This window comes from Canis lupus, chromosome 24 (genome assembly GCF_003254725.2).
Source record: "Canis lupus dingo isolate Sandy chromosome 24, ASM325472v2, whole genome shotgun sequence".
NCBI classification, from domain to species: Eukaryota; Metazoa; Chordata; class Mammalia; order Carnivora; family Canidae; genus Canis; species Canis lupus.
In genome coordinates, this window is record NC_064266.1 from 26,511,778 (window position 1) to 26,535,106 (window position 23,329).

Consider the following 23,329-nt stretch of genomic DNA (forward strand, 5'->3'; position numbering starts at 1 on the left):
GCCCTGGGGCAGGAGAACGCAATCGCATCCTTCTCAAAAATCTATAATTATACCAGCTTCCCTGGAGACCGGCTGTGTGGAGTTACCTGAGCAGGGAAGGGGGCTCAGGACAGGAGGAAGTCAAAGAGGAGAGATGGATTTCATGTCCCAAACTCCGCAGGGATGCTAACTGGAGATGGGGGGCGGGGTGTCCGGGTGGCTGGAAGGAGGCACATGGAGGAGGCGATAGGAAAAGGGGCTGCAGGAGCAGGTCGAGAAGCTATGGGCTCCACTCTCAAGTGCTCTGGAACTGGGTTCAAATGTAATGGCTTCCTCTGCGGCCTTGGGCAAGTCCTTAGCCTCTCTGGGCCTCAGCTTCCCCACCTGAACAATGGGGTGATAATGATCACCGTTCCCCCACAGCATCATGGTGGGAGCAAATGCCCACGAAGAGCTCCGCACAGTGGCTGGCACAAAGCAGCTACTCTCTGTTTCTTAGACGTTATTACTGCACCATCATCATCATTAAACTTAGGTAAACCACCTCCCAGTTTCTGGTGTTGATGTCGTATCCTCTCTCACAGAGCCGGGACAGGGAGCTCCTGCCCATTAGAGGTACCTGCTTGTAGTGGAGGTGTGAGGAACTGAGCTCCCCGTCTCTGGAGGTGTGCAAGTGGGATGCAGAGCTGTGGAGCCAGGTGGCTGAACTTTTCCTGGTAATTCAGACCAAATCCTGATGAAGGCTGAGAGAGCTCCGGGTCTTGATCACAACTGCTGGTCAGACCGAGGTTCAGAATCCAGCTCTGTGTGACCTTGGGCGAGTCCTGCCTCCTTTTTGAGCCTCATTTTCCTCGTCAAATGTGGGTGAGCGGATTAGGGAGTATTAGAGACAGTGCCTGCATAGTGCTAGGCATGTAGTAGATGCTTCATAAATGGTATGGATTCTTTTTAAAAAACGGCAGAGCTCTCTGGCTTTCCCTCCTCCTTGTCTTGGCTCGCACGTGCCCTTCCCCGGCCTCTGCCTGTCAGGATGCACCCATCTCTGAGCCCTGCTGACACGCTCCTCCTTCCCTGAGTGGCAGTGACCCCTCCCCTTCCCAGTGCCCAGGAAGGACACTGCTCTTGGGATGCGCATCACTTTCTCCCTCAGATTGTCTGAGCTGGTGGGGTTCTCAGACCGTCGGGACTGACCCCCATTGTACAGAGAAGGGGAGAGATGCTCCCCAGGCCACAAAGCAAGCCCATTGGCAGAAGCAGGCTCAGTCCTCCGTCCCTGGTTCCAGTCTGTGCACCGGTGCTCACCTGCCTACGCTGTGTCTCTGCCAGGGGCTCCTCTAGGGACAGGGCCGGGGACAGACCTTCATGATGCTGCCCGTGAACAGAGAGACACAGGTTATGGCCTCAAATGCCCAGAACTTCGTTTCCCCACTTGTCTTGCAGACACGTTGCCCCCATCACTACTGAGGTTGGAGACAACAGGATCCTGGGGGGCCTAGGATCCTGCCCACCTTAACCTGGGCAGATCTTGGCAGGGTCTGAGGGGGTCAGAGAGACCCTGGGAGCAGAGTCCACCATGGGGGTGGCTGTAACCACAGATGACTCACCTGATTCCATGAGTTCTTGCAGCCAGATTTCTACCCATCCTCCTACCCAAAGTTCTTCCCCACTCTTGGCTCCAGACCATCTCCCCACCTGGGGCTGGGGGTGGGCAGGGAGCATAACACTTCCTTTGAGAAGTCTCCCCTGATTGCCTCGGGCTGGGTGAAATGCCTCCTCTGTGCTTGCCCAAGCCTTTGCGCTCCCCAGCCTGCCCCAGAGGACCCTGCAAGATGTTGGCCGTCTTAGACTGTTCCTTTTTAAGAAAGACCGCTACAGCCAGAAAGAGTTTATTTATTTAAGATATTTATTTATTCATGAGAGACACAGAGAGAGGCAGAGACATAGGCAGGGGGAGAAGCAGATTCCCTGCAGGGAGCCAATGTGGGACTTGATCCCAGGACCCCAGAATCACACCCTGAGCCAAAGAGAGACGCTCAACCACTGAGCCACCCAGGTGCTCCAGAAGGAGTTTAAATACTCTGGGAAGAACATGGCCTTGGGAGTCAGACAGGCCTGGGTTCAAATCCAGGCTCTGCTGTGTGGCCTTGGAAGGGCCACTGCGCGGCACTGGGCCTTGGCTGCCTCCTTTGAGCAATGGGGACACGTGAGCAGGAGAGGAGAGGAAGAGAGGAGATACACCTGCCAGGACATCCCCCACATGTGACAGCTGAGCACCGGGAATGTGGCTGGTCTAAATTGAGATGTGCTGTAATCGTGTAAAATACATGCTGGATTTTTAAAACTTAGCACAAAAGTGAATGTAAAATATCTCATTAATAATTGCTCTTACATGTTGAAATAATTTTTTTGATATCTTGGGTTAAATAAAATTCATGATTAAAATTAATTTTATCTGTTTTAAAAAAAATTTTTTTAACTTTTTAAATGTGGCTACTAGAAAATTGCAAATTCCATGTGTGCCTCACACCCCCAGCTTATGTTCTGTTTCTGTTGGACAGCGCCCTCTAGAAGACCACTACTGGGATCAGGGGAGGGCTGCTCCCCCAAGTGTGTTTAGGGTCAGAGGGCCTGGCCAAGGACTAGGGGCCTGGGGCCTGACCTTGGTGTCCTCTGGCTGCTGTGTAACCCCAGGCCACTCTCTCTGAGCCTTGCTTTCTGTATCAGTAAAAAGAGCCAGGGTCCAAGATTGGGTTTTCAGTTTGGGGGTGTCCATGGGCAGGGGAGGCTGAGCCAGGGTGGATGGAGGCCCGGCCCCTCCCCTGATGGTGTCCCCACTCGGAGAGAGCCCATCTCTGCCCTTCCTGCCACCCACGAGACCCCCACATGCTGTTTCTCATTCTCCCGTTGGCCTGACATCCTTCTTCCACTCAAGCATCTCTAGGTGGAGGAGAAGCGCCGTGGCGGAGTCTCACAGGCCTGGGTTCAGGGGCCGGCTCCACCCTTCCTAGTCTGTGATCCTAGGGGCCCTCTCCCAGGTGCAAGGGGGCCCTTTCTGATTCCTGTGGCTTAGCAGTGGCACCTGGAGGAGGTCACAGCTTTGTCCCTCTCACCGTCTCTTAGACAGCCAGGTCCCACTGCTGGCCGCTTTAGATCCAACTCTCCTCCTTCCCTCTTTGCAAGGGCCACTGGGTCCGGATCAAGGCAAAATCCAGCTGTCTCAGACACGGGGCCAAGCGCCCACCGTGATCACCTCTCAGCTCCGTCCTGGTGGCTCAGGGCCTTGTGGCCCACTGCAGTCCTGCGGGAGCTGGCAGGCTGGCACCAGGGAAGGTGAGGAGGGCTGGCCCAGGACTCCCAGGGTGGGGACCTCTCAGCTCTGGACCCTGCTTCACCACTGCCCAGTCATATTTGTTCATTCGTTCACTCAAAAAGTATTTACTGAGCACCTACTAGGTGCCAGGTGCTGCCCTAGGAGCTGGGGATACACCAACGGGTAAGACAGGCACAGGCACAGTCCCTGCCTCCTGGAGAGCAGACAATCAACAGACAAGAAGTGTATTCTCTGTGCTGCTCAGTACAGTGGCCATTACCTACAAGTGGCTATTTATGTTTAAATTTAAATGAGTGAAAATGAAATAAAATTTAAAATTCAGTTCCTCATTCACACAAGCCACATTTCAAGTGCTCAGGAGACACACGTGGCTGGTAGTTTCTGGATTAGCTCAGATAGAGAACATTTTCCTCATTGCAGAAAGTCTGTCGATGGCACCAATAATGTATTGGAAGAGAATAGTGATTTGAAGCACTGGGTTTGGGGTGAGAGATGCAATTTAAATGAGCTGGTGAAGGTATGCCTCGTTGAGGAGGTGACATCTGAGCAGAGTCCTGAAGCAGAGGAGGTTGGGAGCTATCTGGGAATCTGGGGGGCGGGAGGAGACTGTTCCAGGCAGAGGGAATACCAAGTGCAAAGGTCCTGAGGTAGGATCTCAACTGGAATGTTCAGAGAACACCAAGGAGGCCATGATGGTGGGAACAGAATACGCAGGGGGAAAAGCAGAAGCGGGCACCCGAGGGGACAGGCCCAAACATGAGAGGCCTTCTCTGTCATGGGAAAGGCTTTGGCTTTTGTCCTCAGTGAGAAGACGCCATAGGAGAGTTTTGAGGAAAGGAGTCAGGATTGGTTTGTGTCTTGCCAAGATAACTCTGGCTGACAAGTTGCAAATATATTGTTGAGGAGGACGGGTGGCCACGGGGAGGCCAGTGAAGGGGCCACTGTGCTGTTGTGGGTGGGAGATGGTGGCGGCTGGCCCAGTGCAGGGGCGCAGTGCAGGGGCTGCGATTCTGGAGACTTCTGGAGGCAGCATCCACAGGGTTCCCCGCAGACTGAATCTGGGCTATAAGGGAGGGTGACAGGGTGGTCAAGGACGGCTCTACAGTTTGGGGCCTGGACCCTGGAAGGCAAAGGCGGGCATGAGCAAGGATGGTTCCCTCCAGGGGCCTGGTTTTGCCTCCCGCCCAGTGGGAATAAGGACAGTCCCAGCTTTCAGATCCACTGCAGATGGAGGCACCTGGCACCTCACCGGGCACACGTTCAGTAATTCAAACAGCCGTTCTTATTAAACAGCAGGGACAGCGGCCTGTTCCTCCCTAACCTCAGAGAACGTGGGAAGTCTCCAGGGTCCCATAAACCTCTAATCTTGGGGATTAGGGACCTTGCAAACTTTCTCTTTGCCCGGAAACCAGTTACTGGAGTCAAGCTCCACATGGAAACCCTGTGTGTAGAGCAGAAACAGCAGAAGCTTCCAGATGGAGTTTGTCACTCCTGATGCTCTCAAAGCCCTCAGAATCCTGGGGCGGGTGGGAGGCAAGTGACCTCAGAGCAGGACCCCTACCTCCCAGCCCCGGACTCCCTCTTCCCCCTGCCCCAGCTGCAGGTGGGAGGGGACACACAGGAGGGACCGCTGGGGCTGGGTGGTGGCACTTCTGCCGTGGGAGACGGAGGCACCCTGCAGTCTGCAGCAGCCAGGTGGGGCACGGGGCGGGAGGGCTGACGGACACACATTCCCTGGGTGACCTGCACGTTGCCAGGCGTCTTTCCAGGGCGAGATAATCTCTCCTGAGAAGAGGAAAGAATTCTAATTACGTCTCAGGACAATATTTGTTTGGAGAGAGGAGAGACAGAACATATGGTGGGGAGGGGCACTGGCCAAATTAAGTGGGGATTTGTTTTCTCATTTACCTGGTGGCTTTGGGCGGGGCTCCTGCTGGGTCTGGGGAAGCGGGGCACTGGGGTTTTCCTGGGGAGCTGGGCCCTGCGGGGGACGGGAGGCGGGCGTGGCTGCCCTCAGAGGATGGAGAACGGGCAATCCGCTCGGCACACGCAGAGCACCTGCTAGGGGCTGGGGGTGGTGGAGCCCGCAGGAGCCCGCAGGAGCCCCGGGTCCCTGTTCTCAGGGAGCTCGGCAGGCAGTGCCTGCAGTGAACGATATGAGGTCGAGGTCGGGCAGGCAGGAGGTCGGGGTGGCAGGGACCCTACCCCGGGTGATCACGGACGGCCTCTCTGAAGGGGCTAGTTAGAGTTTTGTGTGGCGTGAAGGAGCCAGCTGGGCAAAGAGAGCCCAAGGCTAGAGTATTCCAGCCACTGGGCACAGAAAGGGCCAAAGAGGGGGAAGCAAGGCGCGCTCACAGGACAGAGGAGACCAGGGGGACGTGGGCGGGCCCTGAACCCCAAGCCGGTGGGCTTTCTCCTAGGTGCATTGGGGAGCCAGGGCAGATTCTGAGCAGGGGTTTGGCCAGGTCTCACTCGGTTTTACAAAGACTGTGGCGCTGGCTGCTGTGCTCTGGGGTTGAGAATAACCTGGGAGGGAGAGCGGTGGGGGTGACTAGAAAAATCTGGAAGACTTGATGAAACGGCACCTCCTCCCTGGCCTCCCTGGCCTCCTTGCTCACGCCTTCCAACCCAGCCCTCTTCCGATCCCTCACGGCCCTGAGTGGGTCTCCCGTGGTGCCCGCGGACTCCGGGAGAGCGACCCAGTGTGGGGGGCGCTCCGGCCCCTGGACCTGCCCCTCTGGCCCCACGTGTCCCCAGCTGCTCAGCACACCCGTCCTGCGGCCTCCCCGGGCTCCTCCGGGGCCCCACCTGAAGCCAGGCCGTCCCCACTCACCACCCGGCCGCTCCTCCCCTTTCTCCACGCAGCCCTGTTCACAGAGACGCCCCACGACATGACGGCGCGGACGGGCGAGGACGTGGAGATGGCCTGCTCCTTCCGCGGCAGCGGCTCCCCGTCCTACTCGCTGGAGATCCAGTGGTGGTACGTGCGGAGCCACAGAGACTGGACCGACAAGCAGGCGTGGGCCTCGAACCAGGTACTGCCCCCGGGGAGCCACCCGAGCCGCTGGGAGAACCCGGGCCCCTGGGGCTCAGGCGCTTCTCTGCCCTCTGCGGGGGAGGCCGAGCTAGGCCGAGCACTTGGGGTGACCACGGAGAGCACAGAGCCCCTCCCTCAGGGTACAGGTGGGGAAGCAGACCCGGTGGGCAACCCCGTCACTGCACACGCATTCACTGGAGCCCATGCTGTTGGTGCCCAGCGCACACACCTGCCACCAGCCCCACTGACAACCCCTGCAGCTCTGCCTGAGAGCTTCCCCTGGGCCACAGAGCCCGCAAGGCAGCCCGGCAGTGGCGGACACAGCTGGAGGCCACGGCCCCCCGCAACCTCCCGGGGTAACTGGAGAGCTCCACACTGTCCCCCTCGGGTGCCCCGGGGAGTAGGTTCCAGCTGCCCGCAGAGTCCCTGGCTTGAGAACGTGCCCACTACTGACTTCCTTCCCTTTGTGGTCTCACCGGCCCACGCCCCTACTGGTGTCCCCTGGGATCCCTGCCCAGCTAGACTAATAGCACTGGAATCTTTGTCTCAAGGTCTCCTGCTGGGGGAGCCCAAACGAAGACACTTCCATTCCTCCACTTGGGTAAATGCAAATAATATATAAATACATGCACCTCTGCGCACACGTTCACATATGAACACGGACATTTACACACCTGCAACACATTCTTGCGTGTTCATGAAGTAGCCTCTAACATATTCACGGATATGTATTAAAGACTTTCTTTTTTATTTTATTTTTAAAGATTTTATTTATTTATTCATGAGAGACACAGAGTGAGAGGCAGAGAGACAGGCTGAGGGAGAAGCAGGCTCCCCGTGGGGACCCTGATGTGGGACTCGACCCCAGGACCCCGGGATCACCACCTGAGCCAAAAGCAGATGCTCAACCACTGAGTCACCCAGGTGTCCCAAAGATTTTATTTATTTATTTGACAGAGAGAAAGAGCGCACAAGCAGGGGGAGCAGCAGGCAGAGGGAGAGGGAGAGGCAGGCTCCCACTGAGCAGGGGGCCCAATGCAGGGCTCTATCCCAGGACCCCGGGATCATGACTTGAGCCACAGAGATGCTTAATCGACTGAGCCACCCAGGCGCCCCTCACAAATACGTATTCAACTTTGTCTTGCTCCTGGGAGTGTCACCTCTCTTCAACGCTTGCAGCCTGCCTCACAGGGCTCAGAGGAGTCCACGGGGGTCAGAGGAAGTCCTTAGGCAGAGACCTGCAGGTATGTGCAACTGGAAGCATCTGGGGTCAGCCTGCAGGGTATAACACCATGTGGGCAGGACTCTGACAGGATTTGCCACAAACACACGAGCATGGGTGTGAGACACCTCAAAATGCAAACACATTCACAGAGACACAAGGGTAGAGACAGACATTCCAACAGACACACCAGGCAGGCTCACCCACCCCCACAGATCCCTAAATACCCACATATCTAAATGCATAGCACATGCAGTTTTACAGGCACCCTCTTCATCTTCTTTTGCTCTGACTCACCCCCACCCTGAGATGACACAGAGCTGAGGGACGCCCGACTCCAGACCCCAGAGCATCACTTGTCACAGCTACAATCTTAGCTATTGTCCATACTCCCACCCCATGATGCTAACGCCTTGTCTCTGCTCTCTCTGCCCCTCCCGCTCCCTCCCAACAGCTAAAAGCATCTCAGCAGGAAGACACAGGGAAGGACGCCACCAAAATAAGTGTGAGTTTTGGTAATGACTTCTTGCAACGGCTCTAATGGAGGACACAGCTGTAATTTAAAAAAAAAAAAAAAAAAAAAAGGTCCAGTTCAGCTGGCAGCTTGGGCACGAAGATGGAGAAGAAAAAAGAAAGGGGAAAAAAATGGCCTCATTCTGTTTTTTAAAAGATGCAGATTTTTCAAGTTCATTGAATGACAGGCACAAAAAAAAAAAAAAAATGACAAGGGGAGAGAAGACACATTCTCTCCTGTCAGGGCCAAGGCTGTGTGTGGTCTGGATGCTTTGTGTCTGTCTCAGCAGCATTTTTAATTTGGGGAGCTAACAGGGTCTGATGTGACTAAGCTGGCTTTCTTCGGGCCATCATGACTGTGGTGGCATGTCACGGTCACTTGGGTCATGTGGCTCCTGTGGGTGAGGTGGGGCGGGAGACCTATAGCCAAGGGACTTCAGTACTGGCCGGTCTTACGCCTGGACTCATTTTATCATTGCTACAAAGCCATAGGGAACAGCCAAGTGTTCGCCCTTTTTCCAGGTAGGGCCACTGAGGCCTGGAGGGGTCAGAGATTGACTAGAGGCCATGACGTGGCTGAGCTGCCTGACTTTAGGGCTTGAGTGCCTTGTCTCCAGACGCTGCTAGGGCCGCATGTGGGGACTCAGGGGACTCAGGAAGTGCCAGTTTTTGTGGAGGAGGAACACCCAAAGTTGGGCCTGGGAGAGGCCAGCACGATTGAGAAGGGAGGCGGAAGGGAAGAGCATGCTGAGCACAGGGGACAGGCCTGGGGACATGTGTGGCCCTAGGGCTGGGCTGGATGGGTGCCTGGGGCATCAGGTCAGCCTGGCAGGAGGCTAGTAAGTCCGCTAGTGACATCAGAAGTGCAGGTGCCCACAGGGGTATGAGTGTGTGTGTGAAGGGAGTGACCTCTAAATTCACTCTTCTCTGCTGATTCCTCCACAGCTTCTCAAGGGTTTGTGAGGGAGCTCCGGGCCCCAAGGCCAAGGAGACACAGGTGCACCAAGGAGCCTTGCCCTAGAGCAGAAATCACAGTGCAAAGAGTGAGCACCATCAGCAGGCATGAGGGAGGGTGCCATGCTGGGCACTGAAGATGGGGGAGCGGAGGCAGGGAGGCCAGGGAGGAGGCTCCTGCAGCCACCCTAATGGGAGGTGGGCAGATTACAGAACAAGGACCTTTATTTTTTTTAATATTTTATTTATTGGGGCACCTGGGTGGGTAAGTGGTTGAGTAACTGCCTTTGGCTCAGGCGGTGAACCTGGAGTTCGGGGATCGAGTTTCTCATATTGGGCTCCCCGCGGGAAGCCTGCTTCTCCCTCTGCCTGTGTCTCTGCCTCTCTCTGTGTGTCTCTCATGAATAAATAAATACAAATTTTTAAAAAGATTTTATTTATTTATTAGAGAGCAAGCAAGAGAAGGAGCAGGGGAGGGGCCAAGGGAGAGGGAGAAGCAGACTCCCTGCTGAGCAGAGAGCCTAGTGTGGGACTCTATCCCAGGACCCCGGAATCACCACCCAAGCCCAAGGCAGACACTCAACCAATGAGCCACCCAGACACCCCTGGGGAACAAGGGCCTTTAAAGCAACATTTGCGTAGTCTGACCCCTCCAGGGCCCTTCACAGCTGGGGTCTGGCAATTCAAGCCTCTTCCAGATTAGGGCAGCTGCAGCTCCCCCTCTACCCCTGCCCCTCACCCTCACCCTCTGCCAAGGGCACATCCATATGCAATGCCCCATTTCTTGCCCAAACACCCACCAGTTAAACCTGGGTAGATAGAGATCTGTGTATATATTAATACACCTGCAACTCACTCTCCTATGATTTTGTGTGCGGTTTAAGGAGTGTCTCAGGCAAAGGGAAGAATAATCTAATTGACTTAGAGGATTAGAATTCGAGGCTGCTAGGCCCCACGTGAGGGGAATGCGAAGATGCTAATTAGTTAAATAAAATAAATGTGCTCAGCGTGATTATGCCATCACTCCCCGCCCCCAGCCCCTGCAATTCCTGCACCAGCTGGGGCTCCAGGGGTCTGGTGAGGAAACTCACAGCCATCGGCTACCTCCTTGTCCAGACAGGATCCCACACATGACAGTTCTTAAATGCACACAGAGCTCGCCGACGCCTATAAGCAGATGCGCAGCCCGGTTTCCCGCGGGCTAGAAGGCTCAAACTTTTCTCCATGGCCCTTCAAGGCTTTGCTCAACTCATTCTGCTCACCGTCTGGGCTGTCTCATCTTGCTTGACCTGGCTCCCCTTCCCGTCCCAACTCTGGCTGCTTTTCTCCCTTCCCATCCCTGCCCACCGCCTGGCCTTTGCACGGGCCAGTTCCTCTGCCCAGAAAACTCTCCCTCTCTCTTCCTTCAGAGCTCAGCTCAGGAAGCGCCCCTTGACCGTGTGGCTCAGCCGGCATCCCATTTCCCTGCTGCCTGTATTTCCATACGCAATCATCCATGTGTGTGTTTGTTTCCTATCTGTCCCCCCACACTCCCAGACTCAGTGGGGCTGGGACTGTGCCTGCCTGATTAACTGTTACGTTTCCAGAGCCTAGCGCAGCGCCTGGCACATAGTAGGTGCCCAATAAATAATTGAATGACAGTCACACACATCCAGGCCAACTGTGGTATAAGCCCAGACACAGATTTTGATACACGGACATGCCAACATGATGTGCATCTGTGCCTGTACTTGTATGTATACGGGTGACATGAAGGCACAACGTGGCTCGTGTGGAAGCCACAAGGTGGCTCATGGGGCCTAGAACCCAGGCCCTATATCTGTAGGAGCCAACTGAGCCAGGCAGGAATTCAACCCAGTAGGCTTCTGTCTTCTAAAAGTCCTGATTGCAGTGGGCAGCTCCTGATTTTTAACTGTTGGAACCTAATTTGAACAACACTGTGGGAGCTAAACAGCATAGCACACTGGCTCGGCGGCGTGGGTGCTGTGGGATCCCAGGTTCTGGGGGAGGGAGTACCATCAGCTTCCAGGAGCCTGGTGTGGAAGGGCTCCATGACCTGCTGGGGCTGCCATGGTAACCCCGGGAAGGATCAGGGTTGGCAGTGCGGAGGACACAGTGGGGCCAGCACCTAGCATCCCTCAGCCAGAACGCCTTGTAACAGTGGTTACTAGAGTGAAAACTTTATATGGATTTGTGAATCACAAGACTCCTATTCCCAGCAGGTGGGGGATAGCTGGAGCATGAAGGGAGGCCCATCTTCTCTGCGGGAAACAGGCGAGGGAATCAAAGAGCTCAGAATCCTGTAGGGAGATCAGTTATGTAGTAGGACGGACATCTGTGATAAAATAATAATAATAATAATAATAATAATAATAATAATACTAAAGCGGCTAACATTTATTGAGTGCCTGCCATATGCCAGGAACCATGATGAGCACTTTACAGTACATGAATTATCTCATTTCACTTGGGACCTGGGGAAGGACCCCTGGCCTAAAAACATCTTTCTTGGTAACTGGCATATGCCAAGGGTTTCACCTTCGGAGCCTCATTTCTGTGGCTCAGACCACTTATTTTTCTTATTGGCTGTTTTCAAGTTCTGGAAGTTTTTCCTTTGATTTAACTGAAGTTCTCTGTTTTAGAGTTTGGGTTAATTTCCCCTTAACCAGTTTTGCAAGCAGAAGTGGTTCCCAACTTCCTAATTTGAAGGCAAGCTGAAATTCACCCCCTCAACCTGCTTTACCTGCCTTCATCGTATAGTTGCTTTAGTGGGGAAGAGCCCTAGACCCCAGGGTCCCCATATACATGTGGCCCAGTGCTCTGGCCCATTCATCCTGAAGCCTGCACCCCTTCCAGCCAGGCCCCAAAAGCCAGGTACAGCCCTGAAGGGCATCAAGAAGCATCTGCAGCCTCCCTCTGGAATCTCCACGAAATCTCCATGAATGGCTATAAGACAGGCCTGTTTGTTAGATCAACCAAGTGGTTCTGCGGGCCAAGCCCCTGCCAACCCTGGCCAGTGGCTCTGCATGTGTGGTGCACATGTGGACCTGGGTGTTTTTGGTGGAGGGCTGGGACAGCTGGAGTGGTGCACAAAGTCTGCATCCTTCACAAAGGATTAACAGGCCAAGTGGTGGCTCATGGTTTATTATGATTTTTATTTTTTGCTATTGGTGTTTCCATCTTAAAATTCCTGCAGTGGTCCACAGTATACATAGGGCATCATGTTCTGAGCTCCTCCAGGGAGGGGAGATTCACATGGAGCCAAAACCACTCCATCCATCTCAGGAATGCCTGAAGCATCCCTAGAGAGGTTGAGGGCCTTGAAGATGCCTCTCAGAAGGCCATGGTCATACACACTTGGTCCCTGTCCTCAGGTGCTCCCAGGTCAGTGTAGGAGATGAATATTAACCCAGTCATCACCCATGATAAGAAGTAAAATGACAACTGTGACCACAAAATGAGGAGAGCTCCCTGGGAGTCTGAGCCAGTGACAGAAGACCTGGCCTAGTCTGGATGGTCTGGAGGGCTTCCTGGAGAAGGTGCTATTTAAAGTAAGCACTGAAGTATAGAGGTGTTGACTAGGAGTGAGGGATCTCGGCTGGGTATGCGTGTTGGAGGAACTGCAGGAGGCTAGTGTGGCCAAGGGGCAGGTGGGGATGAGACCCCAAAGGGCCCAGTCAGCCACTGCCAGGAGCCATCGAAGAAAGAGGCCCTAAGTCGGGGGCATTGTGTGACCCTAGTCAGTGCAAGGGGGATGGACTCTGGAAGGAAGAGGAGAGGCCCAGTGATATTCAGAGGGAAGATCAGTGGAATTCCGGAATTGATTGTGCCAGAATGCAGAAGGAGCAGGGCAGTGATGATTTGGGAGGGTCTGGCTGGTGTGGGTGAGGCCTTCTGGGGTCCAGATTCAGAAGGACCCTGAGCTGGATTCTGGACACAAGGGTGGGGGCAGGGATGGGGGTGCTGGTGGAAGTGTCTGGGTGCTGCTGATGGAGGGCCTGGGAGTGGCAGGGCTCAGAGCTGGCCCTGGCCCGGGGCAGGGACCATCTGACCCCTAAGCCCCACCCCAACACCTTCCTGGGGCCACCCTGTCTGTCTCAGGCTCAGCCACGAGCCTACACGTAGGAGAGGTCTGGCACCATGGACATGCATCAGCACCACTCATTCTTCCTGGCCTGGCTCTGGAGGAAGATCCCAGCCGTGAGGGGCCAGGGGTGCCCCTGCCATGCCCAGAAAGGCCTGGGCCGTGAGTGAGCGGGGAGGAGGCTGAACTTGGTCATGGCATGGACTCGCCTTGTCTCTTTCAGCATAATTAGGTGCTTAATTGCACTGCTAAGGCCTGTCGATGCCTGTGCCGAGGTGATTATGATTTACAGCCAGGCCGAGGCGCAGGGGTCTCCTCTCGTCCTGGCCTCTCTGGTCTCATTGGAGGCCCAGTTGGTGAATGAGGAAATTCCAAGAGGCTGCTCCCTCCACCCCTTAGAAGCTGGAGCAGGATGTTGGACTCCCTCCCACAGGATTTGCCTCTGAGGATGGGCTGGGCTCCCCAAGCCAAGGAAGGCTGGGCACATAGGCAAGGATGTAGGATGGGGTGAAAAGGTAGCCCTGTGGTTTATTGGTCATGGGAGGCTCCCCATGTCTCTGTCACTGGCTGAGTGGCCTTGGGCAAATCACTTTACCTCTCTGAGCCTCAGTTTCCTGAGGCTATCTTGGCAGGGCCTATATCACAGGGTTACTGCAAAGCTTAAAAAAGATATATGAAGCTTTTAGCACATCATCTCACGGTGATCAAGTGCTCTATAAACACTGGCCGCCAGCACTACTCTTATTGCTGTTACAGGTTTTTCACTCCAGATCGTGCTGAAAGGGGTAGACACCAGGGCTGGCGAGAGCCTTGTCTCATGCGTGACTCTCCCTGAGGTGCTGGGTTCGGTGTGGGGTCTGGGTTGTCTGCGAGTCCATGCAGCACCGCCTGGGGTCTGGCTGGTTCACAGCTGTGACCTCAGCACCCAGCTCAGAGCAGGCCCTCAGCACCCAGCTCAGAGCAGGCCCTCACTAAGTGTCCACCAAATGCATGATGAATGCATCCCAGGAGCCTGGGTGCTGGTGACTGGTCAGGATCAGACCCAGCCTCCCAGCACCCTCCCCGACTCCTTCCTCCTCTCTCAGAGAGGAAGGGCTCTCCTTCTGAAGGCCACCAGGTCTGCTGGCGGAGGGGGCGACAGGGTGCTGGAGGGGGAGCAGACTGCTGGGAGAGGGCCGGTCTAGGGTCTAGGCCGGGCCTCGGGTCTGGGGGTGGGAGGGGTGGGCTGTGTCTGGTGCTCCCTCCTTAGGAGCGGCTGCTCCCAGCGCTTCGCATTATTACTCCATTAGCGCCTTGTAGGGTTGACAAATGAAGGATAATTAATATCCGTGAGGGAAACAGATGTTGAGGTAATTCGCTCCCCGCTGTGCATTTGCAACAGCATCTCCTAACTCGCCTGAGAGCATGGCAGGGCCACAGGGCGTCCCGGTGCCCTTGGTCAGAGGTGATGGAACCAGCAGGGCCTGCGGCTTCCAGCTGGGCCCAGCCCGGAGCCGGGCAGGGAGGCTGGTTCTCAGCCCCACACCAGGAAGGGGCGGCTGGGAGAACTTCCTGCTCTTCCTACTGGGCACTCTGCCTGTGTCCCACCTCGTGCCTCCTGCTCTACCACAAGCCCACGTTTTCTGGCTTCACGGGGGTGATGACCAGCTGGAAGGCTCAGACGGGCCAGGCTCCTTGCTGCTGCCCACCTATCTTCCCTCTTCCCTTCTGGAGCCTGGGAAGGGCCCCCCTCTGGCTTTGCCAGCACCGGTCACCCAGCAGGACCCTAGAATGAGTCCATTCATTCAACAAATGTTGCCGTTGTTGTTTACAGGGCACAAGACCCTAGATGGTCACTAAGATGAACAAAAGGGGTGTCATCCCTGTCCTCGTGGTGTTTATAGTTTGGCCAGGGAGAGAAACAGAAATCAAGCCAACAGATGAATAAATGGTCTTCAACGGTAATGACTGCTAGGAGATGCACAAGGGGTTGTGATGGAGGGCTTCTTGGAGGAGGTGAGGTTGAAAATGAACAGGAGTCAAGCGGATGAAGAGAGATGGGCAGAGAGACCAGCATATGCAGAGGCTGTGAGGTCAGAAAGAGCTTGGCATTTGGGGGAAATGAAAGGGGTCCGGAGATCTTGTAAGTCACGTGTGTGTGTGTGTGTGTGTGTGTGTGTGTGTGTGTGTGTGTGTATGTGGGCGCGCATGCGCACCCAGCACAGGTTCAGGCACATCTGCAGGGAACGCACCCCATGGAGACTCTCCTCTTTTGCATCCCAGCCTCCTTACTGCAAAGGTGACCAGCAAGAGCCTCCTGCTCCAGGAGCTGGGGCTTGACAAGACAGTGACAGCTGGTTTTCCATGCCTGCCCCCTGCTCTGGGGGAGAGGGGCCCGAAGGGCTCAGGGCAGAGGCTGCAGGTCTGAGGTCCACTCGGCTCCAGGCTGGGCCTGGAGAGCCTGCAGTGATGCTGACTGGTGGTGAGGTCAGTGACAAGGGGCTGGGGGCTGAAATCCCCGTTCTGTCTAGGCAGGGTGGGGGCTACAGGAGGCAGGGCGGGGTCCTTTCGGCTGTAATTAAGAAGGGGTCAGGGAAGGATGGAAACCCCTTCCCACCTCTCCTCTTCAGGCTGGACCCCTCTCTTCTCCCTTTCTAACTTCCTGTGTTGAATTGTGGACTCACAGAAAGTTACGACGGTAGATCATAGGGTCCCCTGGGCCCTTTCCCTGGCTTCCCCAGCGATAAACCTTATAAAAATATCCAGCTGCTTTTTCTCTTCTCATTGAAAAAAATTCTTAGCTTTATAGTAGCTTTATAGTCGCCGCAGGTTTATTCATAAGAGCTATGATCTGGAAACTACCCACATGCCCATCAACAGGTGGTTGGATAAACAAATTGTGCAGTATTTCTATGATGGAATACTATTCAGCAGTGAAAAAGCACAAACGGAGCTGTGCAACCACAGGAGCAGCCTCACTGATTTTCCCTGGTGGGAAAGAGGCCACACACAAAAGAGCAAAAGAGTTCAAGAACAGACAAAACTAATCTACAGTGATAAAGTCAGGGTAGGGGGGTACTGATGACAAAGGGCCACAAGGGTGTGGTCTGGAGGGTTATACGTGGCCCGTGCTTTGCTCTGGGTGGTGCTCACGAACACAGTTTTGTCAAACTGTATGCACTTTACTGCATACAAGGTATATTTCAATTTTATTTTATTTTGCTTTTTAAAGATTTTATCTATTCAGGAGAGAAACACAGAGAGAGGCCGAGACACGGGCAGAGGGAAAAGCAGGCTCCCCATGGGGAGCCCAATGGGGGACTTAATCCCAGGACCCTGGGATCACAACCTGAGCCGAAGGCCGATGCTCAACCACTGAGCCACCCAGGCACCCTATATTTCAATTTTAAAATAAAAATCAAAAAACTGAATCAAATCAATAAACAAGCAAAGAGTCAAAGTACAAAGACAAATATTACAGACGCTCTTGCTCCCAGCAGCCGGTGTGGAGTTATTAGTATCCTGCTATATTTGTGATCAGCCTTCTTTTTTGTTTGTTTGTTCAAAGCAGCAGAACATTTCACACTAAGCTGAGACTTAACTGAGGTCTCTCCTAGGTCCCTGCCCCTCCCCAGGCTCCAGCCCAGACACAGGCACTGCTAGGAGGCCACCGCATTCCCTCCTGGCTGTTTTCACACTTGCACAGATGTGTCTCCGAAGCCAGGACGGAGTGTTTTTTGCAGGAGCTCTGCAGTGAGATCACTCTCTCCCTGCGTGTCGCTGAGCCCGGCTCTGGCTCCGGCTTTAACTGCTGGCCAGTATTCCATCAAATCCACTGCCTGCCGTCCACTTCTTTGTCCTGTTGATGGACACTGAAGTGGGGTCTACTTTTTTGCTATTTGACTCACTTTCCGGCAAGCCCCCAGCGCCTCTGTGGGAGTGTCTCTGGGGCCCCAGGGTACAAGTGGGCTCCCAGGACCTGTGCTCTCCCTCTTCCCAGCTGCCGCCTGCTGGCCAGGTCACGGTCTCTCTGTCCCCCTCCCCAGGTGGTCAAGGTGGTGGGCAGCAACATCTCCCACAAACTGCGTCTGTCAAGGGTGAAGCCCACGGACGAAGGCACCTACGAGTGCCGTGTCATCGACTTCAGCGACGGCAAGGCCCGGCACCACAAGGTCAAGGCCTACCTCCGGGTGCAGCCCGGGGAGAACTCGGTCCTGCACCTGCCCGAGGCCCCGCCCGCCGCGCCCGCCCCGCCGCCCCCCAAGCCGGGCAAGGAGCTGCGGAAGCGCTCGGTGGACGAGGAGGCCTGCAGCCTCTAGACTGATGCCTACCCGGCCAGCCCCCGCCCCGTGCCCCTCAGCTGTACAGAGTGCATGAGGAGCCGCTGGACCGCTGGGGACGGGACTGCCTGGGTCCAGCCGCCTCCCCGTCCCCAAGACTGCCTGCGGCCACCACGTCGGCCCTCTGCCCGCCACTCCCTTGCTCAGCATGTAAGCCCTGCCCAACCCTTCCTTTTCAGACCCCTGCGGTGACCTGGCTCGGAGAAGGTGGCCCCGCGCACCAAGGGGACGACCACCCCGAATGCTGGGGCGGGCACCACGCCGGGGCCAGGCTGCCTCTCTGTCACCAGCTTCCGTGGAGTCCAGTGTTTTGCGTTGCTTGCTTGTCTCCCATCCTGTCCCGAGCCGGGGCCTCCCAGCCTTACTCTCCCTCCTGCCCCGTCATCCCCCGCTTGAACCCGGGGGAATGGACTGTGACCCCTCCCCGAATCTGGACTTGAATCTTCTGAGCAGAACTAGGGCCTCTACCTTGGCGAAAAACTGGGGCACAGAACCCCCAGGAGAGCCTTGCTCTGGGCCCATGGCCTAAGAACAGAGTCACTTGCAGGGGGCCTGGGAAGAGAGGGAGACACCCCACTGCCTCCTGGGGGGGTCCTTCATGTTCAGCTTCCTTATACCTAAGAAATGGCTCCCTGTCCCACCCTCTGCAGAGGTGGGGGGACCAGGAATCTGCCCATTCACATGGCAAGTCTGAAGGAGGGCCTCTCCCCTCTGACCCAGTGGCCCTATGCAGAGTTTTGCACCAGCAGGACCCCTTCGAGGGTCTTCGAGGCTCTTCCAGGAGCCCCCCTCTGCCAGCTTCCAATGTCCCAGCCCCCTCCTGGGCTCATGTCACACCCACCCAAGGGCCTGGGGCTGTTGGGAGCCAAAGGCCCCCCAATACCAATCCCTTCACAATTCCTGATTAGGGGGACACCCACCCCCTGGTAATTTGTAAATATTTCTATTGGGCCCAACACCCCCTGGGAACTGGCTCAAACCTCTGGCCGCCCCTCAGTGATGGAGTTGGGATGTGGGAGAGGCCGAGGGCTCTGCCCAGGAGTGTGTGGGTAACCCTGTACACATGATCCAATCTGTGACTACCAGCCAACCTGAATAAAGCGGTTTAAAAAAACCTTGGGCAGTGTCTTTCTGGGGCATTTTTGTGTGGAGCAGTGTGGCGGGGGAGGGGCCAGCTCACACCCACCCTCACTCAGCAGCTTCTCACTCCTGCTCTCTGCCCCCCAAAACACAGACCCAGAGCTGGCTGGGGCACAGAGAGAGGACGAAGGGAAACCAGCCTCTGTCCAGTTACCAAGGGCTTGAATTATTCTTAGGTTTTGAGATAATCACACCTACAGAGGAGTGCATAAGACATGTCTATTTTTTTTTTTTAAGACTTTTTTTTTTATTTATGATAGTCACAGAGAGAGAGAGAGAGAGAGGCAGAGACATAGGCAGAGGGAGAAGCAGGCTCCATGCACCGGGAGCCTGATGTGGGATTCGATCCCGGGTCTCCAGGATCGCGCCCTGGGCCAAAGGCGGGCGCCAAACCGCTGCGCCACCCAGGGATCCCCATAAGACATGTCTATACTGTTTTGTCAATAAATATGTTATAAAGCAAATAAAGGTGAGCCGGCACCTCCCAACAGCACTCCAGAACAGAACCCCCCAGCCCAGCCCATGTGTATTCCTGACCAGACCCACTCTCCTCCTTCTTAGAGAGTAACCACCACCCTGGCGTTTAAGGAAAGCACATTTTTCATGTTCTCTTTACAGCTTTACTACTTCCATGTATGTCATCTTAAGCAATAGAGTTGAGTTTTGTCTATCATTTAGAACTTTATATGCATGGAATCCTATCACATCCATCCTTGCATGTACCACTCTGCTTGTGAGATTCATGCATGTTGTTGCATGTCTGTAATTTGTCCATTTTTATTACTGCATGAATATCCCACAATTTAACTTATTTATTCATTCTATTGACAAAAATTTGTGTTCCCATCTGGGTGCTTGGCAACATTGCCGAGGGCATTCTCGCCCTTGTCTCCTGGTGCACCTGAGCATGAGATTCTTGGGGTGTGTTTGTTGGGTCGGATGTTTAGGCACGGCATGTTCGGGAACTCGTCTGCCCCTATCAGGTATCACCAGCACCTTATTACAGTTGAGGGAGCGGCTTCAGAGGGGTTAAGTAGCTTGCTTGAGGTCACTCAGTTGTTGAACTCTGCTCTGCTGGATATGGATCACCTCCTCACCCACTGAACATCACCACCTCTCCCATAATGCCTTGGGCTTGGATTCCCCTTGGTTCATCCCAGACAAGACTCCCACCCGCCACAGTCCTGCTGGGAACCCACCTGAGGGCATGTCCTTCTGGGGGGCTTTTAGGGGAAACCCTCACAGCCAGCACACCCAGCTTGTCCCTCTCCTGTACCCACAGGAACCATCACCCCACCCCCACATTAGCCCATCCTCGAGCCCCCCTGCAGTCAGACTGAGTGAACCTCCCTCAAGGGCAGGGACTGTATCAGTTCTCTGAAGCAGGGAATCAAGTCAGGGGAAGGGTGGGTTGGAGACCGGCTGACTGGCTGAGGACATGAATAAATCAAGCTATTAAGCAGGGCTGGGGACCCACTGCCAAATCCAGGTGTCCCTGCGCTGGAAGGTCAGTGACCTGTGGTCCTGTAGGGCAGCAGCCAGCCTTTTTTTTTTTTTTTTCAACAAATATGGTACCTTCCAGAAATGCCAAAGTGGGAGGCAGGCCCTGAAAAGCCCAGGTTCCTCTGGGAAGGTCCTGGCTGGGCAGGGTGGGGGTGGGGGTACAGGCTCCTGCCAGGGTGATAACAATAATTACAGGTCCTGAGTACCTACTCTGCACCAGGCACTGTGAAAGGCTTTCCACAGGAAATCCTGAGAATGCACACGATCTCGTTTTACCCCCTCAAGAGCATGTGTCCCATCTCCAGTCTGCTCACCCTTTACAGGGGCCCCCATCTCCTTAGAGGGAATATTTCTGCTCCACTGGGAATGCAGTCCAGGGGAGAGCAGTGCCTGGGTTAGATTTCTGCCTCTAACCATCCTTGCTGGACATCCTCAGGATCTCAAGCAAGGCTCCTCACGTCTCTGAGCCTCAGTTTCCTCTTCTGTAAAATAGGGAGGCTCCCAGGGAGATACAAATCAAAATCATGAGCTAACCTCTTTGCACACACTAGGATGGTATGAATCAAAAAGACAGATAATAACAAGCGTTGGCAAAGATTTTAAACTGGAACACGCATACTGCGCTGGTGGGATTATAAAGTGATGCAGCCGCTTGGGAAAACAGTCTGGCATTTTCTCTGAATGTTAAACATAGAGTTACTGTATGACCCAGCAATTCCATTCCTGTGTATATACTCAAGAGAACTGAAAACATATGTCCACACAAAAAACGTGTGCATGAATACTCACAGCAGCATTATGCGTAATAGCCCAAAAGTGGAAACAACCCAAGTACCCATCAACTGATGAACGAGTGAATAGAATGTGGCATATCCAGACACCGGAATATTATTTGGCAATAAAGAGGAATGCAGTCCTGACACACGTTACACCCTAGGTGAAACTTGGAAACATTATTCTAAGAGAAAGCAGCCAGACACAAAAGGTCCCATATTGCATGATGCCATTTTTAAAAATATTTTATTTGTTTATTCATGAGAGACACAGAGAGAGGCAGAGACTGAAACAGAGACACAGGCAGAGGGAGAAGCAGGCTCCCTTTGGGGAGCCCATGCAGGACCAATCCCAGGACCCTGGGATCCTGACCTGAGCCCAAGGCAGATGTTCAACCACTGAGTCACCCAGGTGTCCCTGTATGATGTCATTTATATGAAATATCCAGAAAAGGAATATCCATAGGGACACAAACCAGACTGGTGTTTGCCAGGGCTAGGGGAGAAGAGAGTGGGCGGTAACTGCTAATGGGTATGGGGTTCTTTTGGGGGTGATTGAGATATTCTAAGATCGATTGTGGTGATGGATGTACAGCTCTGCAGATATCCTAAAAACTACTGAAATGTGCACTTTACATGGGTGAACTGTATGGTGTGTGAATTATATCTCAATAAATCTGCTGAAAGAGAGAGATGCTCCTGACTCAGCGCCATGTCCACAGGCCCACACCAGGCACATGAGAGGCCCCCAGGAAATTCTGACGCCTATTAATATTGCTGTGATTTTTTTATATGGAAGCCAGAGCCAAGTTGTGCCCCTCCCCAGGCACAGAAACCTGAGTCCTAGGGGAGGGAAGTTCCTAAAAATCATATACCTAGTCCTATTCTAAAGTCTCAGATAAACCTCTGCACATTCCTATGTTAGTTACGGGCCACATTCCCCTTCATGCCCAGCCATAAGAATAATGGGACAGCGGTGTGCTTGTTATAAATTCAGACGTCCTGGCCCCTTCTTGGCCTTTAGATCCCTGCCCACATCAGTGGCTAGTGGCCCCAGGTGGTCCTCATGATGTGGAGAGAGAGCAGATGACTGGCCAGGGACACCTTCCCATACTCTTGTTCAGCTTCTATACTCTTGCATCTCCAGCCCCCAGCATCTGGTCTCCAAGGCCCTGAATTTTGGCCCCAAACCCTCCCTGGTCCTCTCTCAGGGCTCCCCTGTGAACCCTGTCCCAGAGCTTTCCTTTCTGCCCTGTGCAGGGTGGCAATGGGGTACCTGACAGGGCAAGGCTTCTGTTCCCCATTCTTGGTCCTTCACCCCAGGATTCAGAGTATGAGGTAAGAATGCCCCATTTTAGGAGGTGAGAGCATGTCCAGTAAGTTTCAACCCCAGGCGGTCCCTCCTGGTTCAGGGCAGACTAACTAATACTCCTAGTCCTGGCTAGTGCTGGCTAGGTGATTAGCTATCTAGAGAGTTAGGACCAGTTCCTTTTTCCTTTTTTTTTTTTTTTTTTTTTATGTAAGTGCCAGCTTTTACTTATTTTTTAAATATTTTATTTATTCATGAGAGACACAAAGAGAGAGAGAGAGGCAGAGACACAGGCAGAGGGAGAAGTAGGCTCCATGCAGGGAACCTGACGTGGGACTTGATCCCGGGTCTCCAGGATCACGCCCTGGGTTGAAGGCGGCGCTAAACCGCTGAGCCACCGGGGCTGCCCTAGGACCAGTTCCAAAATCATCTCAGTACTTGAATGAAGAACTACGTCGGGGCAGGGGATGGTGGAGGCCTGGTCCAGGGGAAGAGGGAAAGGTACCCAAGACCTCCCATCAGGGACCCTGGAAATGAGTGGGGTCTGCTGCCTGCCTGGGCCCACACTTTGCCCAAACCCGGGCATCTCAGTCTGCAGAGCTAGAGAGCAACCAAGGTTTGGAGCTATATCCCTGGAGATTCTGATCCAGTAGTGAAGCCCAGGAATCTGTATGTCCAACAGGATTCTGATGGAGGTGGCCAATGGACGACAGTTTGAAAAAAACTCTACCATACGATCCTTTAAAGGAAGGACACACATAACTAAAAAAATAAGAATACTTTTTAGAGGGCAGTCTGGGTGGCTCAGCATTTAGCGCCACCTTCGGTCCACAGCGTGATCCTGGAGACCGGGAATCAAGTCCCACATCGGGCTCCCTGCATGGAGTCTGCTTCTCCCTCTGCCTGTGTCTCTGCCTCTCTCTGTGTGTGTCTCTCATGAATAAATAAAATATTTTTGAAAAAAGAATACTTTTTAGAAAAGTAGGTGTTTCACTTAGCCACATGCAACATGTTTTGCTTCTTACCAGCTCTCATTTTTGCTGCTAACTGAAGAGCATTGCAGCACATGGATGCACCACAATTACCCTAAGGACTCACCTACTGATGGATAGCTAAGTTACTTCTAATGAGTTGCTGTTATAGGTTGCAATTCTCCAAATATGGT

At 54.1% G+C, this 23,329-nt stretch overlaps 1 protein-coding gene across 1 annotated transcript in view; it reads left to right on the forward strand.

Moving 5' to 3' along the window:
* Positions 1-18,569, forward strand: part of VSTM2L (V-set and transmembrane domain containing 2 like) — a 36,887-nt gene extending 18,318 nt beyond the window's left edge. Inside the window, exons 2-4 of the mRNA XM_025470037.3 lie at positions 6,176-6,345; positions 8,024-8,074; positions 17,146-18,569. Coding sequence (XP_025325822.1) covers positions 6,176-6,345; positions 8,024-8,074; positions 17,146-17,418 — 494 coding nt within the window. The 3' untranslated portion in view covers positions 17,419-18,569. The remainder of the gene's footprint in view (positions 1-6,175; positions 6,346-8,023; positions 8,075-17,145) is intronic.
* Positions 18,570-23,329: the final 4,760 nt, after the last annotated feature.